General features: G+C 46.5%; 1 protein-coding gene across 8 annotated transcripts in view; it reads left to right on the top strand.

The window, feature by feature from the left end:
* Nucleotides 1-11,795, top strand: part of LOC110496546 (phosphoprotein associated with glycosphingolipid-enriched microdomains 1) — an 81,029-nt gene that overhangs the window by 64,375 nt on the left and 4,859 nt on the right. For all 8 annotated transcript variants that reach the window (XM_036953276.2, XM_036953275.2, XM_036953278.2 and 5 more), the window contains 4 exons: nt 5,068-5,170; nt 5,574-5,761; nt 5,938-6,441; nt 11,738-11,788. In XM_036953276.2, coding sequence (XP_036809171.1) covers nt 5,068-5,170; nt 5,574-5,761; nt 5,938-6,441; nt 11,738-11,788 — 846 coding nt within the window. The remainder of the gene's footprint in view (nt 1-5,067; nt 5,171-5,573; nt 5,762-5,937; nt 6,442-11,737; nt 11,789-11,795) is intronic.

Genomic DNA, 11,795 nt, shown 5'->3' on the forward strand with positions numbered 1-11,795 from the left:
ACAGCTGTGAGTTGGTGTCTTCCTGGGTTAGACTCTAGGAGAGGAGAGAACAGCTGTGAGTTGGTATCTTCCTGGGTTAGGCTCTTGGAGAGGAGAGAACAGCTGTGAGTTTGTGTCTCGCTGGGTTAGACTCTTGGAGAGGAGAGAACAGCTGTGAGTCGGTGTTTTCCTGGGTTAGACTCTTGGAGAGGAGAGAACAGCTGTGAGTCGGTGTCTTCCTGGGTTAGACTCTTGGAGAGGAGAGAACAGCTGTGAGTTGGTGTCTTCCTGGGTTAGACTCTTGGAGAGGAGAGAACAGCTGTGAGTTGGTGTCTCGCTGGGTTAGGCTCTTGGAGAGGAGAGAACAGCTGTGAGATGGTGTCTCGCTGGGTTAGACTCTAGGAGAGGAGAGAACAGCTGTGAGTTGGTGTCTTCCTGGGTTAGGCTCTTGGAGAGGAGAGAACAGCTGTGAGTTGGTGTCTCGCTGGGTTAGACTCTAGGAGAGGAGAGAACAGCTGTGAGTTGGTGTCTTCCTGGGTTAGGCTCTTGGAGAGGAGAGAACAGCTGTGAGTTGGTGTCTCGCTGGGTTAGACTCTTGGAGAGGAGAGAACAGCTGTGAGTCTGTGTTTTCCTGGGTTAGACTCTTGGAGAGGAGAGAACAGCTGTGAGTCGGTGTCTTCCTGGGTTAGACTCTTGGAGAGGAGAGAACAGCTGTGAGTTGGTGTCTTCCTGGGTTAGACTCTTGGAGAGGAGAGAACAGCTGTGAGTTGGTGTCTCGCTGGGTTAGGCTCTTGGAGAGGAGAGAACAGCTGTGAGTTGGTGTCTTCCTGGGTTAGACTCTTGGAGAGGAGAGAACAGCTGTGAGTCGGTGTCTTCCTGGGTTAGACTCTTGGAGAGGAGAGAACAGCTGTGAGTTGGTGTCTCGTTGGGTTAGGCTCTTGGAGAGGAGAGAACAGCTGTGAGTTGGTGTCTCGCTGCGTTAGACTCTTGGAGAGGAGAGAACAGCTGTGAGTTGGTGTCTCGCTGGGTTAGACTCTTGGAGAGGAGAGAACAGCTGTGAGTTGGTGTCTTCCTGGGTTAGACTCTTGGAGAGGAGAGAACAGCTGTGAGTCGGTGTCTTCCTGGGTTAGACTCTTGGAGAGGAGAGAACAGCTGTGAGTTGGTGTCTTCCTGGGTTAGACTCTTGGAGAGGAGAGAACAGCTGTGAGTTGGTGTCTTCCTGGGTTAGACTCTTGGAGAGGAGAGATCAGCTGTGAGTTGGTGTCTTCCTGGGTTAGACTCTTGGAGAGGAGAGAACAGCTGTGAGTTGGTGTCTCGCTGGGGTAGACTCTTGGAGAGGAGAGAACAGCTGTGAGTTGGTGTCTTCCTGGGTTAGACTCTTGGAGAGGAGAGAACAGCTGTGAGTCGGTGTCTTCCTGGGTTAGACTCTTGGAGAGGAGAGAACAGCTGTGAGTTGGTGTCTTCCTGGGTTAGACTCTTGGAGAGGAGAGAACAGCTGTGAGTTGGTGTCTTCCTGGGTTAGACTCTTGGAGAGGAGAGAACAGCTGTGAGTTGGTGTCTCGTTGGGTTAGGCTCTTGGAGAGGAGAGAACAGCTGTGAGTTGGTGTCTTCCTGGGTTAGACTCTTGGAGAGGAGAGAACAGCTGTGAGTTGGTGTCTCGCTGGGTTAGACTCTTGGAGAGGAGAGAACAGCTGTGAGTTGGTGTCTTCCTGGGTTAGACTCTTGGAGAGGAGAGAACAGCTGTGAGTTGGTGTCTTCCTGGGTTAGACTCTTGGAGAGGAGAGAACAGCTGTGAGTTGGTGTCTTCCTGGGTTAGACTCTTGGAGAGGAGAGAACAGCTGTGAGTTGGTGTCTCGCTGGGTTAGACTCTTGGAGAGGAGAGAACAGCTGTGAGTTGGTGTCTCGCTGGGTTAGACTCTTGGAGAGGAGAGAACAGCTGTGAGTTGGTGTCTCGCTGGGTTAGACTCTTGGAGAGGAGAGAACAGCTGTGAGTTGGTGTCTCGCTGGGTTAGACTCTTGGAGAGGAGAGAACAGCTGTGAGTTGGTGTCTCGCTGGGTTAGACTCTTGGAGAGGAGAGAACAGCTGTGAGTTGTGAATCTGTTTGTGTTTGTGCATGTGCCTGTGTGCATGCGAGTGAGTGTCTCTCTCTGGGTGTCAGGGGGTGTCGAGCATGAGGCAGTTACATTAGCATCCATAATGACCGGAGAAGGAGGGAGGAGAGAGGGAGAGGAAGATGTAGCCACTCCTTTGCCTGAGTGTGGTGTAGAACAGGAGGGATGATGACCCAGGTTAAGAGTTCAGAGGTCAACATTATCCAGGAAGGAATAGACAGAAGGGAGACATGACTTCCAGAGTGGGGAAGGAGTATTAGTTTAATGTGATGAATGCAGTCAAAATATTTACTCTGACACACTCTCTCACGCTAACACACACAGACTGTGTACTGTGGTCTGGAAACAACACCAGATGGGTAGAATGTCTTCCACTTCGGTCTGCAGTATCTTTACAGTGCCTTGCGAAAGTATTCGGCCCCCTTGAACTTTGCGACCTTTTGCCACATTTCAGGCTTCAAACATAAAGATATAAAACTGTATTTTTTTGTGAAGAATCAACAACAAGTGGGACACAATCGTGAAGTGGAACGACATTTATTGGATATTTCAAACTTTTTTAACAAATCAAAAACTGAAAAATTGGGCGTGCAAAATTATTCAGCCCCCTTAAGTTAATACTTTGTAGCGCCACCTTTTGCTGCGATTACAGCTGTAAGTCGCTTGGGGTATGTCTATCAGTTTTGCACATCGAGAGACTGAAATTTTTTCCCATTCCTCCTTGCAAAACAGCTCGAGCTCAGTGAGGTTGGATGGAGAGCATTTGTGAACAGCAGTTTTCAGTTCTTTCCACAGATTCTCGATTGGATTCAGGTCTGGACTTTGACTTGGCCATTCTAACACCTGGATATGTTTATTTTTGAACCATTCCATTGTAGATTTTGCTTTATGTTTTGGATCATTGTCTTGTTGGAAGACAAATCTCCGTCCCAGTCTCAGGTCTTTTGCAGACTCCATCAGGTTTTCTTCCAGAATGGTCCTGTATTTGGCTCCATCCATCTTCCCATCAATTTTAACCATGTTCCCTGTCCCTGCTGAAGAAAAGTAGGACCAAACCATGATGCTGCCACCACCATGTTTGACAGTGGGTATGGTGTGTTCAGAGTGATCAGCTGTGTTGCTTTTACGCCAAACATAACGTTTTGCATTGTTGCCAAAGAGTTCAATTTTGGTTTCATCTGACCAGAGCACCTTCTTCCACATGTTTGGTGTGTCTCCCAGGTGGCTTGTGGCAAACTTTAAACAACACTTTTTATGGATATCTTTAAGAAATGGCTTTCTTCTTGCCACTCTTCCATAAAGGCCAGATTTGTGCAATATACGACTGATTGTTGTCCTATGGACAGAGTCTCCCACCTCAGCTGTAGATCTCTGCAGTTCATCCAGAGTGATCATGGGCCTCTTGGCTGCATCTCTGATCAGTCTTCTCCTTGTATGAGCTGAAAGTTTAGAGGGACGGCCAGGTCTTGGTAGATTTGCAGTGGTCTGAAACTCCTTCCATTTCAATATTATCGCTTGCACAGTGCTCCTTGGGATGTTTAAAGCTTGGGAAATCTTTTTGTATGCAAATCCGGCTTTAAACTTCTTCACAACAGTATCTCGGACCTGCCTGGTGTGTTCCTTGTTCTTCATGATGCTCTCTGCGCTTTTAACGGACCTCTGAGACTATCACAGTGCAGGTGCATTTATACGGAGACTTGATTACACACAGGTGGATTGTATTTATCATCATTAGTCATTTAGGTCAACATTGGATCATTCAGAGATCCTCACTGAACTTCTGTAGAGAGTTTGCTGCACTGAAAGTAAAGGGGCTGAATAATTTTGCACGCCCAATTTTTCATTTTTTGATTTGTTAAAAAAGTTTGAAATATCCAATAAATGTCATTCCACTTCATGATTGTGTCCCACTTGTTGTTGATTCTTCACAAAAAAATACAGTTTTATATCTTTATATTTGAAGCCTGAAATGTGGCAAAAGGTCGCAAAGTTCAAGGGGGCCGAATACTTTCGCAAGGCACTGTATATGGACTTTAATGTTCTCAGAGAAGAATCACTATTTTCAGAGCCACAATATTTAATTGACCTTTTCTTTCACACACACACAGTGACACACACACACACACACACACACACACACACACACACACAGTGACACACACACACACACACACACACACACACACACACACACACACACACACACACACACACACACACACACACACACACACACTCTGCTCACACTTCCAGGGACATGGAAACGTTTTTATCTGATAGATTGGATATCTGGTGAGTAACCTTTACGCTGTAATGTTGCGCCTCGCCTGTGAAAGTATTGAAGAGGACTTCACTTAAACAGTGGTGTGTCTGTCACAGAGTGACAGGTTAAATAGGGGCTTTGTCTTCTACTCGACAGCATGATTACTGGTCTCATTATTAGGTTAAATAAGCTCGTTGTCTTTGTCCTCGACAGGCTAAGTGCTGCGCAGCTAACTCCTATGTCTGTAGGAATTCCATCAGATTCAGCCTAGCAACAGTCATTACCAGACACAGCCAATAGGAGGTGCTATAGAGCTATATAGCTCACTGTCCCTTGGTTTTCTGTCAGTGAAGGTGTCTGAAAAACAACAAACAAAGGCCTGCAGTGGCTGCTAGCTCAATGTCCGTTTCTCCCCCCACAATGTCATGGTGTTAATATGAATTCAAGTGTAAATATATTAGATTTGCTCTCAGCCTCTCAGATTGAGGAGTAGAAGGACACTGATTTCATGTGTCTGTAATGTATTTGGCTCTACCTAGCAGATGTTTTTATCCGAAGTGACTTCTAATACAGTGAGTGCATATGTTTGTTGTATGTGTACTGACTGAGCCACACAGGACCACATAGGGATTTAGGTTAAACTGATCCCAGATCTGTGTCTATATTGTGCCACATAGACCCATCCTAACCTAGTCCTTGTCTCTATTGTACAGGTATCTGAGAGGGAGACGTTTACCGGAAGTCAATCTGTGGACAGCCCAGGGACTGACCTAGTGGTGAGCAGTTCACACAACGGCCCACTAACCAGTGGTACAGGTAATACACGCACAATGACTTCTTCTGCACGTGTCATTTGTTTGTCAAGAGAGTTTCAGAGAGTGGAATTTTCATTCAGAATACATTACATCCACATTTAGCCTTCACCCTACACATTTGCTTGATTATTCATTTGGCTTCCACACCTGTGGCTATCTAATCCACGGCCAGATGTGATGCAGCCTGGATTCCAACCAGGTACTGCAGTGACGTGGGGCTCCCGAGGGGCGCAGTGGTCTAAGACAAGAGGCCTCACTGCAGTACCTGGTTCTCAAACTCTCTCTGTTAACCCGGCATAACCACCCACCCACTATCCCCTTTGTTGTGTCCAATTCAATTAAACTCGACCCAACTCATCTTTAAAAAAAAATTGATTTAATTGGATTGATCCATCCTCTCCCAGTGTTGACAGACACCCAGGACAGCAGTCCCCAGCCCTCTGAGGAGATGCTGTCCAGCCAGTCAGAGCTGCGGAGCTCCAAGTGTCCCCAGGACCGTGAGCTTCCCAGCATCCCACCCAACAGCGCCCTGGAGGGGATGGGATCCTCCAGCGAACCCCCTCTACCCGTCTCTGGAGACGGCACCTACGAGGTATTAGGGATTCATATTGTTGTTGTTCCTGTGTACTTATTCAGCTACTTATTGGAATGAGTCCTCTTGTTTTTATTGTATAGCTGTACTGGATTGTGTTGTCTATTTTGTGTTGGAATATACACCCAGGAAGACTAGTCCTAATGTACTGACAGCTGTCTCAATCAACTAACTAGGTGGTGAAGGAGAGAGGCGGCATCTTAACGGCGTCCCGTGACGTGAGCGTTGAAGACTCCCTCTACGAGACGGTCAAAGAGCTGAAGGACCATCCAGGGAGCCTGGCTGTAGGTATACCCAACGGACACGGTACTACGTCCCCCTTCAGCCCCGATGACGACCCTCACCCTCACCACCTCCACAACCCCCTACCCCCTTCCCACCACCGTCCAGCCCTCCACAATGGCCACCTCAGCCCCTGCAGCACTCCGGAGCGGGGGCCCCTGTGCGCGGGAGTGGAGTACGCCTCGGTGGATCTGAACAAGAAGAGCCGTTACAGTGCAGACCTGGAGGCCAGGCGCTCAGCCACCATCACTGCTGCTGTAAGCCCCACAGAGGAGCCCGAGGAGGAGGACAGACCCCCGCCTGTACCTGACAAGGTGCTGGATGAGAACGACAACCAGCCTACCATGATGGACGCAGGAGGGGTGGTGGTAATGGGGGCAGCACTTCACAATGGAGAGGTGAGGAGGGTTGTCTGTGTTTCTGTCTGTGTTTGTGTACGCCTATGTGTGTAAGTGAGAAATTGAGTAAACAGACAGTAGGACGACAGCGCTAAGTATTCCTCACAATACTATATGCATTGTTTCACTAGATAGTGATTTGCATCCTTTGCCCTGGCAAACTTCCTGCACCCGATGAGAGAGATCTAAAGGTTATTAATGAAGTTAGGTACGCCGGGAGTTTTAGTGAGAGCTTTATAAATAAACAGACAGCGATGAATCAACCTACGAGACTTCAAAGAGGGCCAACCTACCTTCTGGTAAAGAATGCAGTGATGTGTACTGAACCTGTCACCCGTAATAAAACGAAGTGCACACACACGTACATGTACACAGATACACAAACTAAAACCCCACCCCCCCCACACACACACACACACACACACGTACATGTACACAGATACACAAACTACAACCCCCCCCCCTCCCCACACACACACACACACGTACATGTACACAGATACACAAACTACAACCCCCCCCTCCCCCACACACACACGTACATGTACACAGATACACAAACTACAACCTCCCCCCCCCTACACACACGTACATGTACACAGATACACAAACTACAACCCCCCCCCCCCCACACACACACACACACACGTACATGTACACAGATACACAAACTACAATTCCCCCCACACACGTACACTGATACACAAACTACAACCCCCCCCCCCCCCCACACACACACACACACACACGTACACAGATACACAAACTACACCCCCCCCACACACGCACACAGATACACAAACTACACCCCCCCACGCACACGTACACAGATACACAAACTACACCCCCCCCCCACGCACACGTACACAGATACACAAACTACACCCCCCCCATACACACACACACAGCCTTGTCTGTCTAGCCCTCCTTTGTGGCTTTTCTCCTAGCAACCTTCTTTTGTCTCTGAAGCTCCAGCCAATTAGCTAATCAGTAATACAAGTGTACCATTGGACAGCAGGTGACGCCTAGCCCAGCTTGACCCTCTGGCTCCCTGCTATATGATGAAATATTGAACCAACCGCAGGGCTGTGCTGGGCCACCTGCACCCCCAAAGCATGTTCCTATTGCGTCTCCCGTGTTGGAATTTGAAGTCACCATTAATTCTCCTCTACGTGTCTCTACCCCCAATTTTATTTTTACAACCTCTATATTACACACGCACGGATGGAATCATATGGACACACACACATTTGCACACACTCTGGAGCTGATTTAAGGTTAACCCAGAACGTTCTTTATTCTCGGTGGCGGTGCATCGGTGTGACTGGGGTTGGCTGGTGATTTGTCTTGTCAGACCGTAATGTGTATGGTAATGTATGCAGATCAGAGTGGAGGAGAGGATGTGGGTGTCTTTTGTTATGGTGTTGCGGAGAAGAGAAGAGAGGGGGAGAAGAGATGAGCGGAGGAGAGGGAAGGAGATTGATTGTGGGCAGGCTCTCCTCTGTCTGACAGACCAGGCAGATGACGGATGACACTCAAGTGTGTGTGTGTGTACTCAGGAGGACATCTGCGTGTTTATGTCTGAAAGGTTCTTCCTAAGGTAGACCCTCAGATCCCTCACACACACACACACACACACACACATATGACACATACAATATCCTCTCCTGCTCTGTAACTCAGCTATTGAGCCATAATAAACAGAAATGACAAATGAATTGCCCATGACCTTACAAGCTTCTGCTCTACACTGACAAAATGTAATTGACCTTGCCCATCACTAGTGTGATGTACACCAGGGGCCATTTTCTTAGATAAACTGTGATATTCAGCATGTCAACAGTCAAGTTGTCTGTCGCCAAAGGGAAAAAGCTTTATTTTATTCAGAGTGTGTGTGTGTGTTTGCCTGTATGTGTGTGTGTGTGTGTGTGTGTGTGTGTGTGTGTGTGTGTGTGTGTGTGTGTGTGTGTGTGTGTGTGTGTGTGTGCGTGTGCGTGTGCGTGCGTGTGTGTTTGCCTGTATGTGTGTGTGTGTGTGTTTGCCTGTATGTGTGTGTGTGTGTGTGTGTGTGTGCGGGTTTGCCTGTATGTGTGTGTTTGCCTGTGGGGGGGGGTGTGTGCGCGCGCATATGTTTGTGTGTGTTTGCCTGTATGTGTGTTTGCCTGTATGTGTGTGTGCCTGTATGTGTGTGTGCCTGTATGTGTGTGTGTTTGTGTACCCATGTGAAACCAAACCACATATTCTCTTGCTGACTGATGCGTTGGCATGTTAGACTTCAGTCCTCCATCATCAGCCTCATAGTAGATGTCCTGTCTGTCAGTCCATACCCCAAACTGCCTTGATACACCAAATGACCAAAAGTATGTGGACACCTGCTTGTCAAACATCTCATTCCAAAATCATGGGCATTAATATACAGTTGGTCCCCCCTTTGCTGGGAAGGCGTTCCACTAGATGTTTGAACATAGCTGCGGCGACTTGCTTCCATTCAGCAACAAGAGCATTAGTGAGGTCGGGCACTGATGTTGGACAATTAGACCTGGCTTGTAGTCGGCGTTCCAATTCATCCCAAAGGTGTTCGATGGGGTTGAGGTCAGGGCTCTGTGCAGGCCAGTCAAGTTCTTCCACACCCATCTCGATAAACCATTTCTGTATGGACCTCGCATGGTACAAGGGGGCATTGTCACGCTGAAGCAGGAAAGGGCCTGCCCCAAACTGTTACAAAGTTGGAATCACAGAATTGTCTAGAATGTCATTGTATGCTGTAGCGTTAAGATTTGGAACTAAGGGGCCTAGCCCAAACCATGAAAAACAGCCCCAGACCATTATTCCTCCTCCACCAAACTTTACAGTTGGCACAATGCATTGGGGTAGGTAGCGTACTCCTGGCATCTGCTCAACCCAGATTCGTCCATCAGACTGCCAGATGGTGAAGTGTGATTCATCACTCCAGAGAACGCGTTTCCACAGCTCGAGTCAAATGTGGGCGAGCTTTACACCACTCCAGCCGACGTTTGGCATTGCGCACGGTGATCTTAGGCTTGTGTGTGTGGCTGCTCGGCCATGGAAACCTATTTCATGAAGCTCCCAACGAACCGTTCTTGTGCTGACGTTGCTTCCAGAGACAGTTTGGAACTGTGTTGCAACCGCGGACGGACAATTTTTTTGTGTGTGTATATATAGTGTACATTCTTATCTATAAGACGTCTTAACTGAGTGAAGGAATGCCTTAACATGCATACTTTTCATAGTTTTTCCTGACCATGGAAGTGACCTGACCTTTCAGCCTTAATGTGGTCAAGACAAGTGACTTGGCTGGTATGTCTAGGAACCTGTTTTCTCCTGGTTAAGTCATGTAGTCAGGAGCAACTCCTGGTTGTAGTCATGAAACAACTTACTTAACTGGACTGGCACTTTCATTTGTTAAGCTACATGGACAAAGACTTCAGGGAATTCAGGAATTAGAGCAGACTAACATTATGAGAGACACATGGAGGCTTGTTGATGACGGGGTCAGGAACTTTCTTCATGATTCCACACCACTGGGCTCCAAGGCCATATGAATTCAATGCTCTCTGAGAGAAACAAAGGAGAGATGAAGGAGAGATGCTGAATATGGATGGAGAGATGATGCTGAATATAGATGGAGAGATGCTGAATATTGATGGAGAGGTAACAGAGAGATGCTGAATATAGATTGCGAGATGATGCTGAATATTGATGGAGAGATGCTGAATATTGATGGAGAGATGATGCTGAATATAGATGGAGAGATGCTGAATATTGATGGAGAGGTAACAGAGAGATGCTGAATATAGATTGCGAGATGATGCTGAATATTGATGGAGAGATGCTGAATATAGATGGAGAGATGATGCTGAATATTGATGGAGAGATGATGATGAATATTGATGGAGAGATGCTGAATATTGATGGAGAGATGATGATGAATATTGATGGAGAGATGCTGAATATTGATGGAGAGATGATGCTGAATATTGATGGAGAGATGCTGAATATAGATGGAGAGATGATGCTGAATATAGATGGAGAGATGATGCTGAATATAGATGGAGAGATGATGCTGAATATAGATGGAGAGATGATGCTGAATATTGATGGAGAGATGCTGAATATTGATGGAGAGATGATGCTGAATATTGATGGAGAGATGATGATGAATATTGATGGAGAGATGCTGAATATTGATGGAGAGATGATGCTGAATATTGATGGAGAGATGATGCTGAATATAGATGGAGAGATGATGCTGAATATAGATGGAGAGATGATGCTGAATATAGATGGAGAGATGATGATGAATATTGATGGAGAGATGCTGAATATTGATGGAGAGATGATGCTGAATATTGATGGAGAGATGATGATGAATATTGATGGAGAGATGATGATGAATATTGATGGAGAGATGCTGAATATTGATGGAGAGATGATGCTGAATATTGATGGAGAGATGATGATGAATATTGATGGAGAGATGCTGAATATTGATGGAGAGATGATGCTGAATATTGATGGAGAGATGCTGAATATAGATGGAGAGATGATGCTGAATATTGATGGAGAGATGCTGAATATTGATGGAGAGATGCTGAATATAGATGGGAGGGACGATGCTGAAAATTTATGGAGAGTTGCTGAATATTGATGGAGAGATGCTGAATATTGATGGAGGGACGATGCTGAATAATGATGGAGAGATGCTGAAATAGATGGAGATGATGGAGAGATGATGCTGAATATAGAGGATGCTGACGATAGATGATGCTGAATATAGATGGTAGTGGTCAACCTTTTCTGGTTCTACATTCAAGTTATCCCACCATCATCCTCACCAGTCCCCATGTAAAGTCATTGGTTAACCTTGGGTTGTCTAACTCAAGATTTACATCTTATATGTCCTTGACCAAGTGAACAATGGATTTTAAACCATGCTTATTCCTCAGTACATCCAACATATAGGAGGCGTGAAGTAGTAGCCAGCTAGCTACTGTACCAGCTCTGATATTGACACCCTAGAAAGGTGTTTTTGATGTCTGTCAGCGATGTGTTGTTGATTAATGACCCCATCAATCATAAGGAACTGTATATAGCAGCTATACACAATAACATCGCTACAATTCTCATTGTGTATTAACTGATTAATCCGTAATGTTGTTCATAAATGATTGATTACATATCATACACCTGCTTAGCTCAGGTGGGAGTATGCACAACACACATGGTTCTGGTATATTGTAATGCGTGGACTTGTTTGTGTTGTTTTCTCTTCTAGTTACTCTCTCCCTCACCGGGGCTTCACAACCATGTGCTGTTGGAGAACGAGGTAGGGT

Source organism: Oncorhynchus mykiss, chromosome 18 (genome assembly GCF_057628025.1).
Source record: "Oncorhynchus mykiss isolate SJ-2025 chromosome 18, ASM5762802v1, whole genome shotgun sequence".
NCBI classification, from domain to species: Eukaryota; Metazoa; Chordata; class Actinopteri; order Salmoniformes; family Salmonidae; genus Oncorhynchus; species Oncorhynchus mykiss.